Source organism: Amblyraja radiata, chromosome 5 (assembly GCF_010909765.2).
Source record: "Amblyraja radiata isolate CabotCenter1 chromosome 5, sAmbRad1.1.pri, whole genome shotgun sequence".
Taxonomy (NCBI): domain Eukaryota; kingdom Metazoa; phylum Chordata; class Chondrichthyes; order Rajiformes; family Rajidae; genus Amblyraja; species Amblyraja radiata.
Window position 1 is genome coordinate 93,987,820 of NC_045960.1, and position 24,641 is coordinate 94,012,460.

The 24,641-nt window shown below is 42.5% G+C and overlaps 2 protein-coding genes across 13 annotated transcripts in view; one reads left to right on the forward strand and one right to left on the reverse strand.

Moving 5' to 3' along the window:
* strn (striatin) overlaps nt 1-10,469 on the forward strand; it is an 85,288-nt gene extending 74,819 nt beyond the window's left edge. For all 3 annotated transcript variants that reach the window (XM_033021807.1, XM_033021808.1, XM_033021809.1), the window contains 5 exons: nt 4,895-5,062; nt 5,532-5,669; nt 5,814-5,918; nt 7,513-7,599; nt 7,999-10,469. In XM_033021807.1, coding sequence (XP_032877698.1) covers nt 4,895-5,062; nt 5,532-5,669; nt 5,814-5,918; nt 7,513-7,599; nt 7,999-8,168 — 668 coding nt within the window. In that variant the 3' untranslated portion in view covers nt 8,169-10,469. The remainder of the gene's footprint in view (nt 1-4,894; nt 5,063-5,531; nt 5,670-5,813; nt 5,919-7,512; nt 7,600-7,998) is intronic.
* A 764-nt stretch (nt 10,470-11,233) lies between these two features.
* vit (vitrin) overlaps nt 11,234-24,641 on the reverse strand; it is a 42,290-nt gene continuing 28,882 nt past the window's right edge. For all 10 annotated transcript variants that reach the window (XM_033021806.1, XM_033021802.1, XM_033021803.1 and 7 more), the window contains 7 exons: nt 24,496-24,552; nt 23,995-24,051; nt 23,411-23,558; nt 22,635-22,738; nt 19,593-19,819; nt 17,881-18,394; nt 11,234-13,558 (listed from right to left, as the gene is read on the reverse strand). In XM_033021806.1, coding sequence (XP_032877697.1) covers nt 13,380-13,558; nt 17,881-18,394; nt 19,593-19,819; nt 22,635-22,738; nt 23,411-23,558; nt 23,995-24,051; nt 24,496-24,552 — 1,286 coding nt within the window. In that variant the 3' untranslated portion in view covers nt 11,234-13,379. The remainder of the gene's footprint in view (nt 13,559-17,880; nt 18,395-19,592; nt 19,820-22,634; nt 22,739-23,410; nt 23,559-23,994; nt 24,052-24,495; nt 24,553-24,641) is intronic.

The window sequence follows — 24,641 nt, forward strand, 5'->3', positions numbered from 1 at the left end:
CATTATGGTCGCCGCAAATTTTTAAACATGTTGAAAAATTAGCGGCGACCAGAATGAAGCCGCCATGGAGGGTAGCGAGAATTCTCGTGCCGTAGGTGCAGTGGTTGTAGGTCGCCAGGAGGTCGTAGGTACTCGTAGATTGTAGCCGGTGCTGACCGGTGAGCTTCATTGGCTCATTGTGAAAAGATAACTGTAAGCAGTAGTTTTCAGAACCAAGGATAACCGACCGGTAATGTGAATGTCCGCCGAGCTTCACAGCCGTGTATCTCTGGCTTCTTAAAAGTTGTCTCCACTCCTTCTTCCCCCCTCTTTTAAAGGACTTACGTGACCCTTCCCGTACACTGTGCTTTCACCGTCTTAATTACAGCGTCAACCTTCCTGTTCATCGCGGTGTGTGTCTGTATCACATTGGCTTTGCACCATGTGAATTTCACTCAGTCAACGCTCCCCCCGCTTGCGCTGTCCCTCGCCTACATAACAGGCTGGTGAAGGAAGCGATGTGTTCCACTCTGACAGTCGCCATTCCAGTTGCCGGTTTTCAGGTAACTGCCGGCGGCTTGACGGTCGCCAGCAGTCGCCTGAAACATTGTCTAAGTGGGACAGGCCCATAAAGAGACCCAAACTGTCATGTTGAAGAACAGTACCTACAAGAGGCATGTTCTTTGTGCAAAAGTTCCATGAAGATTCTCCTAGTAAAAGATCCCCAGGGGAGCTTCTGTATGGACAGGGATGCAGTCTGCTAACATCTGCACTTTGGTAAACCTGCAATGTAGGCAGATGCTCTTGGGCTACTGGGCCAAAATAAAAAAATTCTCTCCTTGAGTACAGAATTTGAGTGTCCCTCCCCTCTCCTGGTACATTAATGAACAGCAAACTACAATGTGACAGAGACCAGCATCCACAGCTTGGAATTATTTCTGAGCTTAAGCTGTGCATGACTGGAATTGACCTCCAACTTCCTCTCACAACAAATTACTCTGTAAAATGTATGCTTTTGTTTGCATTTACTACATTATATTTTATCTTCAAATTAACTTTTCATGTGACAAAGTTGCATATTCACAGAAGTGATGCAGGATTTGGGAAGTCAGGGAAACTGCTGGTGTCCCTGATGCCTACACCACTGGGAATTCTGTCCAGGTGCAGTTCCTTACAACACTGTGTAGGGAATTGGAGCTTTGCTGGACGATGTCAAGATTGCCCGGGAGAATGAGAGCTTCATTGATAGGAGTTATAGTGAGTTGGTTACGCCTAAGGTTCAGGAAAAGAGTAGATGGGTGACCATGAGGAAAGAGAGTAGGCAAAGAGTGTATGGAACCCCTGTGGCCATTGCGTTTTAAAACAGGTACACCATACTGTTGAGAGGGATGACTTGTCTGGGATGGGCAGCAGTCACAGTCAGGTCTGTGGCACCGAGCCTGGCTCTAAGACACAGCAGGGAAGGGTAATATCAGGCAGGGCCATAGTTGTAGGAGACTCATTAATAAGGGGAACAGACTGGAGATTCTGTGGTAGCAATCAAAACTCCAGGATAGCGTGCTGCCTCCTTGGTGCCAGAATCCGGGATGTCGTGTGACTGCACGACATTCTCAAGGAGTAGCGTGAGCAGCCAGAAATTGTTATGCATGTTGGTACAAATGACATTGGTAAGAAAAGTAAAGATGTCCTGCGAAATGAATATAGGGAGTTAGGCATAAAGTTTAGAAGCAGGGCCTCCAAGGTAGTGATTTCCAGATTACTTCCAGTGCAACCTAAAAGTAACAGGATAGGAACAAGGAAATAAATGAATGCATGGGCGAGGAGTTGGTGCAGGGGGGAGGGATTCAAAATTTTGGACCATTGGGATTTCGTCTGGGGCAGAGGTGGCCTGCACAAGTGGAATGGGTTACACCTAGACTTGAGGGGGATCCAATATAGAAACATAGAAAATAGGTGCAGGAGTAGGCCATTCAGCCCTTCGAGCCTGCACCGCCATTCAATATGATCATGGCTGATCATCCAACTCAGTATCCCATCCCTGCCTTCTCTCCATACCCCCTGATCCCTTTAGCCACAAGGGCCACATCTAACTCCCTCTTAAATACAGCCAATGAACTGGCCTCAACTACCTTCTGTGGCAGGGAATTTCACAGATTCACCACTCTCTGTGTAAAAAATGATTTTCTCATCTCGGTCCTAAAAGACTTCCCTCTTATCCTTAAACTGTGACCCCTTGTTCTGGACTTCCCCAACATCGGGAATAATCTACCTGCATCTAGCCTGTCCAACCCCTTAAGAATTTTGTAAGTTTCTATAAGATCCACCCTCAATCTTCGAAATTCTAGCGTGTACAAGCCGAGTCTATCCAGTCTTTCTTCATATGAAAGTCCTGCCATCCCAGGAATCAGTCTGGTGAACCTTCTCTGTACTCCCTCTATGGCAAGAATGTCTTTCCTCAGATTAGGAGACCAAAACTGTACGCAATACTCCAGGTGTGGTCTCACCAAGACCCTGTACAACTGCAGTAGAACCTCCCTGCTCTTACACTCAAATCCTTTTGCTATGAATGCTAACATACCATTTGCTTTCTACAATGCCTGCTGCACCTGCATTCCTACTTTCAATGACTGGTGTACCATGACACCAGGTCTCGTTGCATCTCCCCTTTTCCTAATTGGCCACCATTCAGATAATAGTCTACTTTCCTGTTTTTGCCACCAAAGTGGATAACCTCACATTTATCCACATTATACTGCATCTGCCATGCATTTGCCCACTCACCCAACCTATCCAAGTCACCTTGCAGCCTCCTAGCATCCTCCTCACAGCTAACACTGCCCCCCAGCTTTGTGTCATCCGCAAACTTGGAGATGTTGCTTTCAATTCCCTCATCCAGATCATTAATATATATTGTAAATAGCTGGGGTCCCAGCACTGAGCCTTGCGGTACCCCACTAATCACTGCCTGCCATTCTGAAAAGGACCCGTTTACTCCAACTCTTTGCTTCCTGTCTGCCAGCCAGTTCTCTATCCACATCAATACTGAACCCCCAATACCGTGTGCTTTAAGTTTGTATTCTAATCTCTTATGTGGGACCTTGTCGAAAGCCTTCTGAAAGTCCAGATATAACACATCCACTGGTTCTCCCTTATCCACTCTACTAGTTACATCCTCGAAAAATTCTATAAGATTCGTCAGACATGATTTACCTTTCATAAATCCATGCTGACTTTGTCCAATGAATTCACCACTTTCCAAATGTGCTGCTATCCCATCTTTAATAACTGACTTCAGAATTTTCCGCACCAATATTCCAGCAGGAAGGTTTATTAATGCTACTCGGGTGAGTTTAAACTAAATTGGCAGGGGGCGAAATCCAATGCATGGTGATGAAACAAGTTCAGTGAACAGGGTAGGCAGGAGCATTGTAGGAGCTAGGAAGAACTGTCGGATTGAATCGCATTCATTTTAATGCAAGAGGCTTGACGGGTAAAGCGGATGAACTCAGGGTATGGATACGTACATGCAACTTGGGACGTTGTTACAGAAACCTGGCTAAGAGAGAGACGGGACTGGCAGCTTAATGTTCCAGAGTACAAGTGCAATAGGTGAGATAGAGCTGGGAGGTAAAAGAGGAGAGGTTGCTTTATTAATTAAGGAGAATGCCATGGCAGTAGTCCAAGATGACATTACTGATGGTATGAGTGGAGCTGAGGAATATAAAAGGGATGATCACCTTGTTGGAAGTGTACTATAGGCCCCCAAATATTCTACGGGAATTAGAAGAACAAAATTGCCAGGAGATTGCAGACAGCTGCAAGACTAATAGGGTTATCATAGATAGGGATTTTAACTTTCCCAATATCGACTGCATCTGCCATATGTCAAGGGTTTAGATGGGGTGGAATTTGTCATATCTGTACAGAAGAGTTTCCTCAGGCAATATGTAGAAGGGAGAGGGAAAAGCTTGAATTACTCTATGGAAATCGAAATGGACAAGTGACTGAAGTGTCTGTGAGTGAGCTTTTGGGACAGTGACCACAGTTCTATTAGCTTTAAACTTTGTTATGGAGAAAGACAATGCAGCCCACTAGTTAAAATTCTGAATTGGGGCAATGCTAACTTTGATGGTATTAGGCTGGAACTTGCTCAAGTTAATTGGAGATAGCCAATATTTATTATTTGCCAGCAAATAAACATCTGGAAATTGGGATGTTTTTTAAAGTGCGATGACATAATGTCCCATGCATCTTGGAGCAAAGGGTAAGGCAGGTGAGAGTAAGAAAGTCTGGATGATGAGAGAAATTGAGGCTGTGGTCAGGAAAAAGAAGAAGTAGGGCAGGTATAGTCAGTTGGGATCAACTGTAAACTGGATATATTTCAGGAACTGAAGAGCATACTTAAGAAGGAAATCAGGTGATGGCTCTGGCAGATAATATTAAGGAAAATCCAAAGAGATTTTATGTACAGTAAGGGAATGAGGGTAACTAGAGAGAGGAATAGAGCCTCTTAGAAAACCAAGCAGTCGTCTCTATGTGGAACTGCAGGAAATGGGCAAGGTCCTCAATTAGTATCTCTCCTCAGTTTTTACCATGGAGAAAGACATAAAGTCTGAAGAAGGGTTTCGGCCCGAAACGTTGCCTATTTCCTTCGCTCCATAGATGCTGCTGCACCCGCTGAGTTTCTCCAGCATTTTTGTGTACCTAAAGACTGGGGGACCTGGGAGAGTTAATGAGATAGTCTGTATTACCATCGACATCCTAAGGCTTATGAAGGTGGATAAATCTCCTGGGCCTGATCAGGTATATCCAAGGACACTGTGCTGTATGACTCTTAAGTGTAGGAAAATCTATGTGGAAGAGGACCTGAGAGTCTAACTTTGTTCTCGTCTGAATGAACAAATTCTATTTACAGATCCTTCGGTATTACGGGGTGCATTGGAAGGACATAGTGATGCCATTTGGGGATTGGTGTATAGCGCAGCTCATCAACGCCTACTGTCCGGTTCAGCTGATGGTACTCTGCGGCTGTGGAACACCACTGAAATTGCACCTTCGCTCTGTGTAATCAATGAAAACAAAGGTATGGACTTAATTTGCCCTATTGAATAATATATTATTTGGGTTAGAGGGTGAGGATAAATAGACTGAAATTTAGCCCACATATTAAAGTTTTTCATCATTTGAATTTTTCTCTCTGAAATTTGTGTCGAAATATTGATTGCAAAGTGGTACTAGTAAATGCTCATAGATGTATTTCATGCATTAAACATAGTTACCAAAATCGCTTTTAATTCCTGGGACTCCGTACCCAGTAGCACTGTTGTAATATCTTCACCTGATGGATTATCTTTTTGCCAACCGTCAATCACAGTCCAGATGAGCATGGTAGAAATCTGGGTCTTCATATCATATCAACCATGATATTTAATATTTTAGTAGGTGTATGCAAAATCGATTTACATTTCATCTCAAGTCTATAATAAAAGACTATAATTCAACATAACCAATTTTTAACAAAAGGAATGTACAATTTTATTTTTCTCCTGTAGAATGTGGAATCCCTACCTCTGTTGACATAGTCTGTAGTGATCCTTCTCATTTGGTGTCGTCATTTGTAAATGGACAGACCAGCATATTTGACATGGAGACATGCCAACGATTCCTCACCTTTGAGTCTAGTATTGATGGTATGTTTTTGAGAGTAAAATAACTTCTGACTATCAAAAAAAGTAAAACTAACAACATTGTAAACTGTATTATAAAAAGTGATTCAAATAAGAATCCAGATAATGTTATATTTTAAAACTAAATATTTATTTGTGTTCATTCAGCTTCATCTACATGCCAAATTAATAAAGTCATTAGTCATCCTACGCTTCCTGTCACTATAACAGCCCATGAGGACAGATACATAAAATTCTTTGACAATAACACAGGTAGGAAACTCTTTGTTCTTTTTTTGTTTGTTCCTGTTTGCTAATACCTGAGCCTCCTGTATTATTGCATGGTCATTAAGAAAGCTTTAGTTGCTATCCAACACCACCAGCTGAATAAACCCCACTTTTTAAACACGTTGTATTTATATTCGTCGGTGCTTTTCTTCACTTGGAGTTGTTGATCTTCTTGATATTGCCCTTAAAACAGTGCGTTCCCATATGGTCAGACATATTGGCAAACAAAAGGTTTTGATAGGATCTTCTTTGAAGCAAGCTAATAAATTGCTTGAATTGTTTATATGAAACAGAAACAGGCCCTTCTTTCCACATGACCAAGTACTGTCTACGCTAATCCCGTTTACCATTGCTTGTTGCTGCATGTTCAGAAGAAATGTGACCAATCCCAAACTGATTGCCAACTCCTAAAGTGGCTTGTTCTCCTGATGTGGCCTGACATCCATTTGAGAGATTATTTAGGATCACATTGACTACAAAAGGCTGGCCATTTGTGACAGATTCTGATGATGGATCATGTCATGTGTTGAGCCTATGCCTTCCCTAGTCAAGGTGTAAAACTAAGTGGATAAGTTCCCCTTCTCTCCACACCATATATTTCCCTGATTCTTGGTGAAAAATGACATGGCTGAGGAAGGGCTGTAGCTCATTGCCATAGATTAACAGAGTAAAAATTTAAAGACATATAAGATATTCAGCCAGTTCCAGTCTTTATAATAGTATAATAATGGTATATGGACACACTGATCTGTTTTGTAGTCAATGCCGACTATGTTCTGTTGTGCTGAAGCAAAGCAAGAATTTCATTGTCCTATCAGGGACACATGACAATAAACTCTCTTGAATCTTTATAATAGAAGCATTTACCTTGTTTAAGCTGCTTTCCTCTGGAACCAAATATATCTCCGAACATTTTGATAATTACTAAATAAACAGAAAGTCAAAATAGTGGTAAAGTAGTGAGCCACATTTTTCTGTTTTTGAAGTTCATGCTGTGATTTAGGTCGGTCCTGAACCATAACTGCTTAATATAATTCAATTATTCTTATCCTTGACATAGTAATTGATTTTATTGGACTGAACAAACAAAGCTTAAAAAGCAGGTGAATTTGATAATGTCAAATTCTATTTGGAATTGTGGTATCAGCTTCCTCCAAAATAAAAATACGCGTAATTTATTTCTTATTTTACTTATATTAGCCAGCTTTCATAAAAGGAAAAAATATTCAGAGAGATTAGCCCTGTTGATTTTTTTCTGCACTGCAAATGTGTTCATTTTAGTGCCCCGGGAGCTTTTAAAGTTATTGGAAAAGGTAAATACTACTCTAATATTCTATCCAAACGATGGCATCTGTAATAGCGCGATGTCAGTGGTTTTTACACTTAAATGTCAGCCTGGAGTATTATTTGAATCTAAATAGGGTGTCAGAATATAATATAAGGACGTAGGAAAATGGTGTTACAGTCGATTTCTGCAGTTGAATATCTAATACTTTTACAGTCTCAATAGACCAAATGACTATCTTCTATACTGCATCATTCATCTAGTTTCTAACAAGTCAACTATATTTATTTCCAGGAAAAATTCTTCATTCAATGGTAGCTCATTTAGATGCTGTCACAAGTTTAGCTGTGGATCCAAATGGCTTGTATCTGATGTCTGGCAGTAAGTATCCACTTAAATTACATCATAAATACATTAATAATCTGTGTGTACTTTCCCATGAACCCTTAGCACCCTCCTGAAACAAGTTGAAAGCTACATCAGTAATAATCCAAATCTAATTTTAACTGATGCAATTACTACTATATTACTATAATATTCATGCAGCCTCTTGGCAGGCATGTTCTGAGAACTTGTAAACCTGCCAAATGGCTGGGATTTCTTGTTCAAGATATGAAGGTACGATGGTACTTTCGAAACTTTATAGTTTTGATTTCTTGTCAAGTTGTTTCTATGGTTGGATTAGCACAGCGATTATTATCGATGCATTACTGACCAAGGAAATAATCCAACTTTTACTGTCTTTTACCAATAATTTATGTTTTTGCTCACCCTTAATAGGTCATGACTCTTCAATTCGTTTGTGGAGCCTCGAGACAAAGACCTGCATTCAGGAGTTCACTGCACATCGTAAAAAGTTTGATGAGTCCATCCATGATGTGGCATTCCATCCTTCCAAATGTTATATTGCTAGTGCTGGGGCAGATGCACTGGCCAAAGTATTTGTATGATAGTTTTCTGTATACTACTTCAGACCCTCTATTTTCGAATGGTGTCTATGACACTGCCAGACATGGGGATAACATTTGCTGCCCAGCACTCCTGATACTTGGATTGCAGAGACTGCAGTTCTGAAACAGCTGTGCTTAGGTCCAAGGGATTTGTTGTTTATGTTTTTCCTTAAGTTAATGTCTCTTATCCTGGAGCTGCCCTGTTTATCCAGGCAGGCCTGGATAAAACTGGGTGTGAGTATATTTCCTGCTCTTAGAGAATTCGGTACATCAAGCAGTACCTGTATGAAAGGTGAAGTCTGTTCTCTGTGCTGGGCAGCTAGCAAGGAATGTCTATTGAGTGGAGAGGCAAGCTGCAGTAATTCCAGGTTAAAGGGATCTGTAAAAGTCCAACAGTAGAGTATTTTCGAAGACAAGATGCCAAACATTTGCAAAACAATATAAAAACCTCTTAAACAATTGTACAATAAAACTGAATGTTTACATATGGGAAACAATATCTGTAGTTGATTATTGTTCTAGCTGCCTGACTGTATTAGACTTGTGCCAGCAGCTGTGTGATCCGTGAACTCATTTCTCCTTCAAGACTGTTTATGAAGTTTTAAGGTAAATTTGAATCGTCAGTAAATTTAATGGCATTTGGAGTTGTGAATAATTATACATTTAAGGCATTTCTTTAGCACTTAGATAAACACTGACATTTTTAACTACAGTTATAAGAAGGTATACTTTTTAAGCACAGTAGTAGATTTGTGTCTTAAATGGGACTTTAACATCGGGTATTTGAATGTCTAATCCTTTCACTAAAAAGTTCATTTTAATTTTAATGACCTGGAGAACTACATATTGTAAACACAGCAATGGAATGTTTAATAGTATTATTGTTGGGGTGTTTTTACTCTTGGGGTTTCTTTGTAATTCATAAACCTTGGCATTAACACTTCATTGAACTGGTATTGGGTGATGGTATGAGAATAGAATGTAGCACAGTGCTATTTTAAGAGATTTTACTAATCTGGTTTTCAAGTGACAGGCCATCTTTTTAATGGCACGATTGTGATTGCCACTGGACACGAGAGTAAGATAATTTTACAGCAATGATTCTTCATGTTGGAGGCCAAAAATGGCATTAAATCAAAGCCACTAATTCCTTTTAAAAAATGTTTAAATATTGAGCATGTTTGACATTGGCTGACAGTTGCAGCTGTTTGCTATTTCAAATAGGGAATCCTGCTTTAAAGTTAGCTTGCTAAAATTCCCCATTTCTTGGTCCAGTAGCAGGTTATTTAGGAAGGGAAATCTATTTTAAAAATGAATATATGGGCAGATAAACTATTTCAGAAAGGACCAACTTTAATGCTGATAGTGGTATGTATATGGAAGGAGCATCAATGCTCGAGTGACTTTGAGAGTTGGGCACATCTGCCACTTTTACCTGCGTTTTTGTGAAAAGTGATCATGTTTTGATCAAATTGCATAGGAGAGGCTTCTAAGCATCATGGTTATTTGATACTTACTAAAAGATAATTTTCTTGTAAAAATGCAATTGTTATTCTATGATGTATTCATCTCTTTTCTCAAATGGAAAGTGATAGATTTTATTGTAATAAAATTCTGATATTTCAGAAATTGATGCATTTGCAATGTATAAATTTAGCCAAGTCATCTGATTTTTAGACATCATGTGACAAAGATAATAAAAGTTTCCGAAAGGTGATCCCATGAAATTCCAACAAAACAGTCTTCGTAACAAACCGTCATCACTATTTCAAGTAATGGAATTTTGATCGATGTTTATCATTAAATGAACTCTCCTCTCAATTAAATCTTGGTTATACCCACATGCATTCGATCAAAATAAAGGACTGAAGAGGTTTTTCAGCCAGATTCCACAGGTTCTTCATTCTAACTCTCCTTTGGACACATGTTTTTGTTTTGGTTGGCCTTTAAAATGTAATTTTCCATTCCTTTCTCATGTAAACAAATATGTCTACCTATGTCATCAGTTCTCTGATGAAACTGACTGTCCATAAAGAGTTTTTATCTTGTTCATGGTGAGGGTGGCAGTTGTATGATTTCCCCCTCCCCGCCCACCCCACACCCACACCAGCTCCATGTACATTTATATGCTGACGTGTTCTTGGGTCTAATTCTTCAGCTATCGGGAAAGCGCTGTCTAACTCTGGGGAAAGACTACTCAGCTAGAAATATTTTCCACTACAAGGTGTTTATCATGAATAAACTGTCAACCTCTGCAATATTGTCATCCTGTCCATAATAAAGCTATTTTATCGTTTGGCACATTGTATTTGGTTTGTTTTCAATTGCAGTACAAACCTGTCCCAGTTGAACCATTGTGACGTGTTACAGTTTCTTACATTTAGGTCGTTGTATAGTCCAATTTAAATTTGACCATCTTGAAGGACTGGATAGTGAACAGAATTAGGACATCAGCAGTCTTTCCTTCTAGTTCATTCCAAAGGGTGTACCAAATGTATACCAGGTGTCACAATGAGTACCAGACAGTAGAAGGAAGAAATTGGTGTGCACTGGATATTCTGCCCGCAAATTAAATGAACACAATGCCCTTGTCCTTGGTAATAGCAGTCTTTAGGTTTGTGAGATGCTGTTGAAGGAGCAGAGACAAGTAGATGGTGTAAACTGCAGGCACCATGTGGTGGTGGTGGAAGGTGTGAATGTTTAGGGTGGTTGGTGAGGTGCCAGTCGAGCAGGCTGCTTTGCCCCAAATGAATTGGAGCTACTTGAAAGTTTTTGAACTGTGCTCATCCTGGTAAATGCTAAATATTTGTCATACTCCTGGCATGTGCTATGTAGATGGTGATGGGGTTTTGAGTTGGCATGAGGTGGGCCACTCACTTCACGATATCCAGCTTTTGACCTGCACATATATTGATAGATTGGCTACAGCATAAGAGGAGGCAATTTGTCCCTTATATCCATGTTAACCATTTTGCTGTAATCTTTACTTCATTATATTCTGAATCCAACAACACGCCTTAAACATTTTCTCCTCATTTCGCTCAACAAATACACACATCACAGAGTTAAAATGCCCGTAATTTTTATTTGGTTAGGGAATCATGTACGGTTCACATGAGGGCCAAAGTCCTTCAGAACCATCTCGACCACTGTTTTAAAAATTATTTTGCAGATATCCAACATTTGATTTTAGTAAATAAAATAACTGTACATATACACAGCAGTTCTTGGCTTCAAGTGAGGATTCTAAGCAAGAGAATTGTTGCACTAAACCAGTCACTGAATGCAGATGTCTTAGTTTCCCATTACAACAATACTTGAAAAGCAAATGCAATTATTTTGTTCTTGAGGTGTGGGCACCAGAGGTAGGGCAAGATGTGCTGTATGTTTGGTCATCTGAGGTCAGTTTGGGGATGTTCTTAAATGATTTTCAGAATGCAGAAATTGGTAACACGGCCAGCAATTTTTGTCCATCCTGAATGAAGAAGGTGGTGAGTCACCATCTTGAATTGCAGGTGAGAACTTACTATTACTGCTTCTCTTTCAAAGTATTGACAAATACACAGAAGAATGAAATTGAGGATATGACTGCAGTTGGAGAGAAGGCTCTGGGATTTGGAGCCTGTGATGATAAGACAGCAACAATATATTCCCAAGTCCGGATGGAGGTGACTTGGAGGAAGCCTATATGTGATCTTGTTCACCTTGGCAGCAACAAATTGCAGGTTTGAGTGCTGCTGTTGGAATAGCTCAGTTAAGTAAATGAGCCTGCTGCTGTGTAAATATTCATGGAGGTAGATAGCAGGACAGCAATTTGGTTGACAAACTGCCCTCTGAAATGGCCCAGCTTGTCATTCAAATATATCAACCACTGTACAACTTCAATCATTTTTGTTTTCCATAAATAATTACAATTTATTGACTGCGTAATGTGGAATTGAGTCTCCAAACTTCTTAACTGATAGTCTAATATACTCCATTCCATTTGTCTCCACTGGAACTTACTTTCTACTGAATAAAGAGCCTTATGGGTTGATTATCCTTTCCAACTGGATCTTGATGTTGAGCACCTGCCAGGTTTTGGGTTGTAGAGGCATTAATCCCTATTCTAAGATCACTGCACAGATGGAGGGTGATCAGATTAGGAAATGAACGTTGACTGCTTGCGCATCATTCTACTGACGTACATAACAGTCAGTCCTCTATTCACAGAAGGGTGCTGCTTCCTGCTTTCCAAGATGAAGGTCTGTGAACCAGCTGTTTGGGGTTGAAACTGTATTGACTTCCATTTCATTTGTTGAGCCTTCCTGAGCAAGGGTTATACTCCTCCTCACCCCAAAGTAAGCTCGGGGTTGTAAGATGCGTTGGGGTGCCTCAGGACCTCCTTCTAACACTATATAACATCTTTGACTTTTCAACTAGTTTGCATGTTTATACTTGGGGACTCCACCAGGATTCCAGGCCTGAGGTAATCTTATTTCCATCATAGAGGGGAATGCCAGTATGTGGATCTTCTGAAAGCAAACATCACCCACCATAGCAAGTGTGGTATGTGTTTCTAGCTTCTTCCATGAATTCTATCCTTTATCATCTACTGCACTGCGTCCCCATCAGCAGAATATTCTTCCTCAGGCCTTGATACCTTTCCTACAACATACATGGTTACCTTTTGGGGAGAGGGAAAGGGTCAGGCCATTTTCCCCCTTCCTTTACACCCCCATCCACCAATGGGCCTCACGCAGGAAGAACACAAGTTGTTCCATCTGACTCGCCCAGACCAATGTCAAGTGCCTATAATAGGAATTGATTTACCCAGTCCTGCCTGGTCCATTCCTATCCTCAGGGATCCAGGAGTGGGGCCTGCGCTGGCCAGAGATCCTTTGCTGTCATGGTTGGGATTCCCAAATGAGGAATCTTCAAGGATTTTAGGACAGGATCACCAAACCTGAGGGATAGTTTGCAATGGTAGGATTAGGTGAATTAATCTAGGAGTACCTCCTGCCCAAATATGGATGTGGGTTATGTGGTTGATCCTCAATAGATCACTCTGCTTTGCATCTACATGCCTCTAAAAAGCTTGGTGTCAGCAAGAAAACCGGAAGACATGGGACAAAGTCAGCCCACCTTGGTTGGATAGTTTAAAGCTGGCCTTTTAAGACGGTAAGTGTAAGTTGAGCAGCTAAAGGTTTTGCAGCCCTTTGTGTGGTTTGTTTAGTTGTGTGGCTGTGAATTGAATTCTTGGCAAATGTTGCGCACAATCCGAGGCACGAATTGATACAGACTGTCAAACTCGTCCACGAAGAAGGAATGGTCCTTGTCAGGATCTGTGGCAATGTATTCCAATTCATCCATCGCTGCCCAGGCGATCCCAATTGCGTACGCAATCACACCTGCAGAAGGAAGACAGGTAAGACGGCTTTATACATCTTACAGAATAGGACAGAACACAAAGTGCTGGAGTAGCTCAGGTGGTCAGGTAGATCTCTGCAGGACATGGATAGGTAACATTTCGGTTCAGGGGCCTTCAGACTCAACCAGCCTTTTGTGTTCTACTTACAGAACAGATCACTTCGACAAGGCAGTCCATATGGTGTTTGACATTCTCTTGCTCTATTCCTTATACTAGTAACACAGCTTTCTTTTTTTTTAATCTCACACATTCCCTTAAATGTATCGAAGCTACTTACAATCAATTACTCCAGCAGAGAATTTAAATGTTAGTCTTGCAGTGAATTCACCTAACTGCTCTCTAGTTGAAAAATTTCCAAACTTCCCTGTTGAATTATTATCAGCCATTTTATATTTATGGCCCCCAGATTGGACAACTTCACTCATGGAAAGATTCTCTATGCATGTACCCAGCCAAACACCTTCATTAAAGACCTACCAGGTTACATCTCTTCTCCTTTTATAGAGAAATGAGCCCCAGTCTGATCCATGGTACCAGTCTTTGGGAAGGACTGGATTGTCTACAGTAAGCACTGAAGCTCAGATTTGCCTAGATCACACTATCGTCATGGTGTATCACTAATGAATTTAGTAGAATAGCAGCAGGAGGGAGGGAAATAAAATAAGCCAGAATTGTTTTCATTAGGCCACAGAAGCTTAGACATTTTCATTTTCATTAGGCCACAGAAGCTTAGACATTTTCATTTTCATTAGGTCACAGAAGCTTAAACAGAGAATAAGAGATGGTGGGTTTCTTAAATGTGTATATTTTAATGCTAGGAGCATTGTAAGAAAGGTGGATGAGCTTAGAGCCTGGATTGACACTGGAAGTATGATGTTGTGGCGATTAGTGAAACATGACTGCAGGATGGCTGTGATTGGAAACTAAATATTCCAGGATTTCATTGCTTCAGGTGTGATAGAAATGGAGGGGCTAGAGGTGGAGGTGTTGCATTGCTTGTCAGGGAAGATATTACAGCAGTGCTTTGGCAGGATAGATTAGAGGGCTCGTCTAAGGAGGCTACTTGGGTGGAACTGAAAAATGGGAAAGATGTAGCAACACTTATAGGGGTGTATTATAGACCGCCTAATGGGGAGCGAGAATTGGAAGAGCAAATATGTAAGGAGATAGCAGATATTAGTAGTAAACACAAGGTAGTGATTGTGGGAGATTTCAATTTTCCACACATAGACTGGGAAACACATTCTGTAAAAGGGCTGGATGGTTTGGAGTTTGTAAAATGTGTGCAGGATAGTTTTTTGCAGCAATACATAGAGGTACCTACTAGAGAAGGGGCAGTGCTGGACCTCCTGTTAGGAAATGAGACAGGTCAGGTGGCGGAGGTATGTGTTGGGGAGCACTTCGGGTCCAGTGATCACAATACCATTAGTTTCAATATAATTATGGAGAAGGTCAGAACTGGACCAAGGGTTGAGATTTTTGATTGGAGAAAGGCTAACTTTGAGGAGATCTGAAAGGAGTGAATTGGGACATTTTGTTTTATGGGAAGGATGTAGAAGAGAAATGGAGAACATTTAAAGGTGACATTTTAAGAGTACAGAATTTTTATGTCCCTGTTCGGTTGAAAGGAAAGAGTAAAAATTGGAAAGAGCCATGGTTTTCAAGGGAAATTGGACACGGTTCGGAAAAAGAGAGATCTACAATAATTATAGGCAGCATGGAGTAAATGAGGTGCTTGAGTATAAAGAATGTAAAAAGAATCTTAAGAAAGAAATTAGAAAAGCTAAAAGAAGATATGAGGTTGCTTTGGCAAGTAAGGTGAAAGTAAATCCAAAGGGTTTCTACAGCTATATTAATAGCAAAAGGATAATGAGGGATAAAATTGGTCCATTAGAGTCAGAGTGGACAGCTATCTGCAGAGCCAAAAGAGATGGGGGAGATATTGAACAATTTATTTTCTTCAGTATTCACCAAGGAGAAGGATATTGAATTATGTGAGGTAAGGGAGCTATGGAAACTATGAGATTCAAAGAAGAGGAAGTACTGACACTTTTGAAAAATATAAAAGTGGATAAGTCTCCAGGTCCTGACAGGATATTCCCTAGTACGTTGAGGGAAGTTAGTGTAGAAATAGCAGGGGCTATAACAGAAATATTTCAAATGTCATTAGAAACAGGAATGGTGCCGGAGGATTGGCGTACTGCGCATGTTGTTCCATTGTTTAAAAAGGGTTCTAAGAGTAAACCTAGCAATTATAGACCTGTTAGTTTGACGTCAGTGGTGGGCAAATTAATGGAAAGGATACTTAGAGATAATATATATAAGCATCTGAATAAACAGGGTCTCATTAGGAACAGTCAACATGGATTTGTGCCTGGAAGGTCATGTTTGACTAATCTTCTTGAATTTTTTGAAGAAGTTACTAGGGAAATTGATGAGGGTAAAGCGGTGGATGTTGTCTATATGGACTTCAGTAAGGCCTTTGACAAGGTTCCACATGGAAGGTTGGTTAAGAAGGTTCAATTGTTGGGTATTAATGGTGGAGTAGCAAGATGGATTCAACAGTGGCTGAATGGGAGATGCCAGAGAGTAATGGTGGATGGCTGTTTGTCAGGTTGGAGGCCGGTGACTAGTGGGGTGCCTCAGGGATCTGTGTTGGGTCCACTGTTGTTTGTCATATACATCAATGATCTGGATGATGGTGTGGTAAATTGGATTAGTAAGTATGCAGATGATACTAAGAAAGGTGGTGTTGTGGATAATGAAGTATATTTTCAAAGTCTACAGAGAGGTTTAGGCCATTTGGAAGAGTGGGCTGAAAGATGGCAGATGGAGTTTAATGCTGATAAGTATGAGGTGCTACATCTTGGCAGGACAAATCAAAATAGGACATACATGGTAAATGGTAGCGAATTGAGGAATGCAGTTGAACAGAGGGATCTAGGAATAACTGCATAGTTCCCTGAAGGTGGAATATCATGTAGATAGAGTGGTAAAGAAAGCTTTTGGTGTGTTGGCCTTTATAAATCAGAGCATTGAGTATAGAAGTTGGGATGTAATGTTAAAATTGTACAAGGCATTGGTGAGGCCAATTCTGGTCGCCAAATTATAGGAAAGATGTCAACAAAATAGAGAGAGTACAGAGGAGATTTACTAGAATGTTGCCTGGGTTTCAGCAACTAAGTTACAGAGAAAGGTTGAACGTTAGGTCTTTATTTTTTGGAGTGCCGGGGGACTTGAGGGGGGACTTGATTGAGGTCTTTAAAATTATGAGAGGGATAGACAGAGTTGACGTGGATAAGCTTTTTCCATTGAGAGTAGGGAAGATTCAAATAAGAGGACATGATTTGAGAATTAAGGGACAGAAGTTTAGGGGTAACATGAGGGGGAACTTCTTTACTCAGAGAGTGGTAGCTGTGTGGAATGAGCTTCCAGTGGAAGTGGTGGAGGCAGGTTCGATTTTATCATTTAAAAATAAATTGGATAGGTATATGGACGGGAAAGGAATGAAGGGTTATGGTCTGAGTGCAGGTAGATGGGACTAGGTGAGAGTAAGTGTTCGGCATGGACTAGAAGGGCTGAGATGGCCTGTTTCCGTGCTGTAATTGTTATATGGTTATTTAATCCAGCCATATATTTGGCCAGCGCAGTGGCACAATGCAGCCTCACAGCTCCAGAGATCTGGGTTCAATCCTGATCTCTGCTGTTGTCTGTGTGGAGATTGCACCTTCTCTCTGTAACCGTGGATTTCCTCTGCGTTGCTCCCGTTTCCTCACACATCCCAAATGACGTGTAAATTGGCGAATCAATTGGCCACTGTAAATTGCCCCAAGTGCATGTGGCAGAATCTGGAGGGGAGGGTAAACGATGAGAATATGGGGAGAATAAAATTGATTAGGGCAACATTTGTGTAATGGGTACTCGATTAGTGACATTAACTTGGTGGGCCAAAGGGCCTGGTTCCATGCTATATCTTCAGAACACCATACCTTTCCAACTAAGTTTAGGTTTATTGTCACGTATACTGAGGTAGAGTGAAACACTGTTTTGCATGCTATAACGTATGTAACCAACTAAATAAGGCACAATCTGTTCTCACTTTTAAGAAGATTGGGACGCTTGGATTTAAAGTGAACCAGTAAGGGCAGAGTTGAAAACCTTTTCTCCCAGCGAGTTGTGATCTGGACCCGTCTGAAAGTCAGGTGGAGACAGATGAAGACAAGCTTTCAAAAGTGAAAAGGGACAATTACCCAACGGAAGAATTTGTAGAAGAGCACTCCACTCCTCCCTGCAGTGACTTACCATTCCTGTGGGCAGCAAGCGCAGGAGTCCGAACATCATCATATGAGCGGCCGTCAGTGATGACAATCATGAGCTTCCTCTTGTTGGGTTTGGACTTGCTGAAGAGGTGTTTGGAGGCATAGGTGATGGCTTCTCCTGTGCTAGTGCCTCCGCTCCAGTACCTAATGTTCTTGACGGCGCTGGACACTGCTTCCCTGGTGTTGTGTTCCCCAAAGCCAAACTCCAGCCTCTGATCGTAGGTGTACTGCACCACGCCCACCCGGGTGGCAGTGTCTGAGATCTCAAACTCACGGCTGATGTTGGCCACGAACTGCAGCACGGTGCGGAAGTTGTCAGTGCCCACGCTGCTCGAGCCGTCCACCACAAAGCCGATGTCGGCGGAGTTGAGGCAGGTCTTGCTGCAGACCAGGCGCTCGGTGTCGCACACCCTGTGGACCAACGGGACAACCGCATGCTGCAGCTGGAACCAGCTGGGCACATTGATGGCAAAGTAACCAGTGGTCCTACAGACAGACTGGTGTGAAAAGAGAGAGAAGGTTACAAACCCAACATGTGCCACCCTAGTATTGCCCCCATTCATCCAACCACTCACAGCCTTACATTCCCTGAATCAACATGTACCAACATTCAAATTAGAGTCAGTGTTGTACAGCACGAGTTTGGCCACACAGACTGGGAAGAAAGAACTCTGGATTGGAACAGACTGAGAAGAGAGCATCAGATGAACCACTGGAAGGAGAAAGTTAGCGGCAGAGAGAAAGAAAGCGAAAGTTTTTGGATGGCACAGAGAACAGAAAGGAAAACAGTGGCGTTGAAATTGATCTGTGGCCACAAGTGTATTAAAGGGCCAGCAAACTCTACTGCAGACTTCAACACCGTATTTTAAACTGCACACTTTCCCTCACATGCTCTGCAGCAAAGCCATCAAAAATAAGGTTAGTCCAGGCCAGGTCAGGGGAAAGTGGGGATTGGGGATTCCTGCAGATTATGAGAACAGTGCAGCGAGCAATGCTATGAAGACAGAAAGGGAATTGCTGGAGTAACTCAGCCAGTCAGGCAGCATCTCTGGAGAACATGGATCGGTGACATTTCGTGTCTTACTGTTTACCATTTAAAAATAAATTGGATAGGTATATGGACAGGAAAGGAATGGAGGGTTATGGTCTGAGCGCAGGCAGATGGGACTAGGTGAGAATAAGTGTTCGGCACGGACTAGAAGGGCCGAGAGGACCTGTTTCCGTGCTGTAATTGTTATATGGTTATATATGGAGTCGAGACCCTTCTTCATACTGATAGTTTATGGATTTCCCATCACAGTGCCAGATCTTCAATGGTGGCTACATTACGTTGGCTGACGGTCCCACAGATCCCAAGGATAACAGTTCTTGTTTTAATCCCATTTGCCTGCACCTAACCCATAGCCCTCTAAACCGTTCCCTCTGGTTTACAGCAAGAGGGGAGAGAGGCATAGAGAAGGACTGAGGGTCAACTATTTCACTCAAAGGGTTTTGCATGAATGGAACAAGCAGAGGGAGTAATAGAGGGTGCAATTACGACATTTGGAATGAATTAGAGGGTATGGCCCAATACAGGCAAGTGGGACTGGCTCGATTGAGCAATTTGGTCGTCCTGGATGAATTGGACCGAAGGGAGTGTTTCCTATATGCTAACATGCTCAATAGTTTAGACTGCTGCAGAATCTGTGAGTTCACCTTGTCCACAAAGTCACTCTCCACCATGTTCTGCCTTTCGTTTTGATCGGCACCTTCCACGGTGATGAAGAAGATGTTGATGCCGGACTCCCTGGCGAGGCGAGCGGTCTCCCCCACCTTGTCCGTGGGCCAGCCATCCACCAGGACCACCACCACGTTGGGGGCCCCTCCGCGGTTCCCTTGCTCGCTGGAGAAGAAGCTGCCGATGGTGTGACTGAGAGCTCTGCCTGCAAAAAGACAGGGTCCATGCTGTGATCGGTTTCCAACTTGCAGTCAAACCCTGTTGTTGCGATGCGCTAGAACTTTATTTATTCCAGGAGGGAAATTGATCCACCAACATTCGTAAAAACACAAAATACATGAAACATTAAATTAAAGTGACAAGTGGAAAGGATTGGGGATGTGCAAAGATAGGAAGGGGGGGAAATTAGAATTGAACCCGAGTGATTGACTATGTTTAAGAAGGAACTGCAGATGCTGAAAAATCGAAGGTACACAAAAATGCTGGAGAAACTCAGTGGGTGCAGCAGCATCTATGGAGCGAAGGAAATAGGCAACGTTTCGACCCGAAACGTTGCCTATTTCCTTCGCTCCATAGATGCTGCTGCACCTGCTGAGTTTCTCCAGCATTTTTGTGTACCTTCTGAGTGATTGACCGCTCAGTAGAGACACTGGGGTCCTGGTGTTGACAGCTACAGAGAAAGACTGGGAAGTAAGAACTCTGGAATGAGGCAGACTGAGAGGAGGGCATCAGATGAACCGCTAGAAGGAGAAAGTTAGCAGCAGTGAGAAAAAGAGAGAGAGAGAGTGAACGTTTTTGGATGGCACAGAGAACAGAAAGGAAAACAGATACTGGGGAGTGTCATCATCCGCAACCTATTTCATGACCCCTATTTGTGGCAGTTAACCTTAATGCCGTGTTGTTGACCCTGCGATAGATACTCCACCCCAAATCCGTCAAAAGTCATCACATTAATACTGAGTCTTAATAACCTAATGCGCATCGTGCACTGAAAATAGATCTCAGAGGTCATACAGAAAGGACACAGACCATTCACTAATCTCGCTAGAATTTAGAAGATTGAGGGGGGGATCTTATAGAAATTTACAAAATTCTTAAGGGGTTGGACAGGCTAGATGCAGGAAGATTGTTCCCGATGTTGGGGAAGTCCAGAACAAGGGGTCACAGTTTAAGGATAAGGGGGAAATCTTTTAGGACCGAGATGAGAAAAACATTTTTCACACAGAGAGTGGTGAATCTGTGGAATTCTCTGCCACAGAATGTAGTTGAGGCCAGTTCATTGGCTATATTTAAGAGGGAGTTAGATGTGGCCCTTGTGGCTAAAGGGATCAGGGGGTATGGAGAGAAAGCAGGTACAGGATACTGAGTTTTGTGTACCTTCGATCTTCCAGCATCTGCAGTTCCTTCTTGAACACCACAGGATACTGAGTTGGATGATCAGCCATGAATGACCAGAGAGAAACCCATGCTGCTGGCTTTATGAGAGTTTCATTAAACAGAGCTTCCCTTTCTCCTGCTGCCCACAAGTGCAAGCTGAAGAGTCTGGGTTCCAGTGTGAGGTTGTTGATCCTCAGATTCATTGCACGGGCAGTTTCCTGTCCGTTTGAGGACAATTGTAGAAGATAATCAACCAAACAAACGAAGGGCACTCTCATCTAGTTGAGTGGAGTCCACCAAAGTAGGAAATCGCTGCTTTGATCCAACATAAACTATCTCTATGGCACCGTGCACATCCATTTCAGGAAGTCCCAGCCTAAGTAGTTTTGTAATGCAGTCGCAGTTGCCATGCAAGAGATGCACACAGCAAGATCCCACAGTAGGGTAGGTGGAATAATCTAGAGAAGAGACGGATCACACCTGCTCGCTGTGAAATAGCAGCATTGAATCTCTTGTATCCTCGAGGGAGACCAGGCACCACCTCAGTCAGTGGTGCACCACTTCAGCTCTGCCCTTATGTTTGTGCTCCAGTCTCTGAGTGACTTGAGGTGAACCCACAACCTTCTGGCTCGGAAGGATGAGCAGTAGTAACAATAATGCTCTTTAAGCTAACCTCCACTGCAGCAGGGGCTTCTGAAGTAAAGCAGGTCTGTTTCACCACAGATGCTCTGTGGAACGTAGAAACATTCATTGTGATCATGGCTGATCGTCCCCTATCAATAACCCGTGCCTGCCTTCTCCCCATATCCCTTGACTCCACTAGCCCCTATAGCTCTATCTAACTCTCTCTTAAATCCATCCAGTGACTTGGCCTCCACTACCCTCTGTGGCAGGGAATTCCACAAATTCACAACTCTCTGGGTGATAAAGTTTTTTTCTCACCTCTTTTTATTCTAAGACTGTGGCCCCTGGTTCTGGACTCGCCCAACATTGGGAACATTTCTCCTGCATCTAGCTTGTCCAGTCCTTTTATAATTTTATATGTTTATAAGATCCCCCCTCGTCCTTCTAAACTCCAGTGAATACAAGCCTAGTCTTTTCAATCTTTATAACATTATAAGGGAAAGAGAGGTAGAATGGTTTGAGAAGGAATTCCAGAGTTTGGGAATATCAGAGTATGGTTTTGAGCTGGCACAGCTGCCAACTCGAAAACAAAGGATCCATCTCCTGGTGGAAGCGTGATAGGGAGGCTGGTGGGGAAATGCTGGCGAGGCGGATGGGGTTATAGGAGAAGAGCAAAGTTCGAGGGGTTGGGTGGGAGGTAAATGGGGCCGGCTGAACTGAGTGAGGTTGTTGGAGGCAAGGAGTGGGGAGTTGAGTGGGTAGGGATAGTTACCAGTGAAGCAAAAATAAAGTAAGCCCTAAACAGCACGTTTTAATTGGGGTGAAGGAACCCTTGTAAATGGATGACAGCAAGCTGGTCATCAGCTTCTGAGAAGGTTCCTTAAAACACAAGTTCACCAATGTGGCTTTGATACACTAGCATGCACACAGTGTGAAGCCTTGCCCTGTGCAAGGCACTGAAATAACATCCTTCTGGAAGGGGATAGACTGCTGGCTCTTACGAAGGACATCGCACTCACCCACATTGGAGAGACCACCTTTCTGTGGAATCTTCTCGATGGCACTTTTAAGATCACGGGAATTCTGGTAGGTCTGTAGGTTGAATTCAATGCTAGCGTTGTTCCTGTAATGACAAAATATTGCTCTCCATTAACATTCAATAAAGAAAGTTATGCCTTTCACAAAGCCAGAATATTTTAAAGTGCTCTCCTTCCTTATCTTGTTTGCATTCTTCTTTGCAAAATGGTGTCTCTGAATCGGCAGTACATTCCTAGATCGCTCCCAAGCTAAATTTCAGTTAGATGATCAAAGATTTGTGATACAGTCATAGAGGCATACTGTATGAAAACAGGTCCTTCGGCCCAACTTGACCACGCCGACCAACGTGTCCCATCTACACTAGCCCCACCAGCCTGCATTTGGTTCATATCCATCTTAACCTGTCCTATCCATGTACCTACCTGAATAAATGTTTCTTAAACGTTACGATAGTACCTGCTTCAACTACCTCCTCCGGCAGCTCGTTCCATACACCCACCACCCTCCATGTGGAAGATTCACCCCTCAGATTCCTATTAAATCTTTCCCCACCCCCTCCCCCCTCACCTTAAACCTATGTTCTCTGGTTCTTGATTCCCCTCCTCTGGACAAGAGACACTATGCATCTACCCGATCTATTCCTCTCATGATTTTGTCATCTTTGATGAAGGAGATTAATTTTAAAAAGATGGCGAGGAGGGGAAGGGAAGAGTGTTCCTGAGCTCAGGGCTTTGACTTTGCTGTTGATTCTACTCACCCAAACTGAACGATGCCAATGAGCGGGCCTGCAATCCCAATATCAAGGGTTTCTGCAACACTCATCAAGAACTTCTTCTGGATTCCAAATCTTCGCCTTCCTATGCTCCAGCTTCCGTCTACCAGGAATGCCAGGTCCACCTTGCAATCTGCAAGCGAAAAACAAACTGCTGGATGAACTCAGTGGGTCAAGCAGCATCTGTGGAGGCAAAGAATCAGTCAATTCTTGACAAATGCAAGAGGGAAGATAGCCAATCGAGGCAGAGGGAGAGGTGTGGTACCAGATGAGATGGGGAGGGGTGATGAGCAATCCGCAATGGTGGCGAAAGATTAGCCCCACACCACCCTCACCAGGAGACTTGTTTCCCAACCTTCTGGCGTGTGGTGTCAGGTGGAGCTCCTTGTTGGGAGCTTGACTTCATAAAATGTAGACAATAGACAATAGGTGCAGGAGTAGGACATTCGGCCCTTCGAGCCAGCAGCACCATTCAATGTGATCATGGCTGAGGTCCACGTGGCCAGTGGTAAAATATAACTTTGTTCAAACTCTTTACAGGCAACAATGAGGCAAAAATGTGTACGTACTTGGATCTCCTCGGGAAACCAGCTTCTCAATGAAGTCTTGGTCTCTTGTGCTGAAACCTGGTACAGGAGAAAGCCGAAATCAGTGTGTTTACCATCAATAATCCTTCCTCATCCTCAGCCCCAATGATTCCCCAGCTAGTCAGGACACATCTATCCAGAATAGAGCTTCCCAAAGTGCCTATCCATATATCTTTGATTTTACTTTCAGCTGGGATGCACTGCAGGATATCACATCCTACTACAGTGCAGGATATAATGGGTACTTGCTGCTTTTGTTTAAAGGTATTGCAGGAAACAGTTCCTGGTAAACTGGAGACCAAAACGAAGAAGACAGTGAATTATCCAAGTTTACATGGAGCCGTACGGCACATAAATACCACGTCCATGCCAACCATTGTACTTATCAGTACCACCTACATTCACCTGCAATTGGTCCTGTAGCTTTTTATGCCTTACTATACAAAGTAGTTGTTGTAACCATGCGCTCAAAGTTTAACTCACCCCTGGCATCAAAGTCCGATTTCCAAAAATTAATCTCTGTTTCATCGGTGTTCTGATCTGGAGGGGAATAAGGCAACCAAAAGGTTTAGCTCAGATTTTTAATGAGGATAACAAACTATGCCTCGGCTTTAGATCCCTGAGACGAG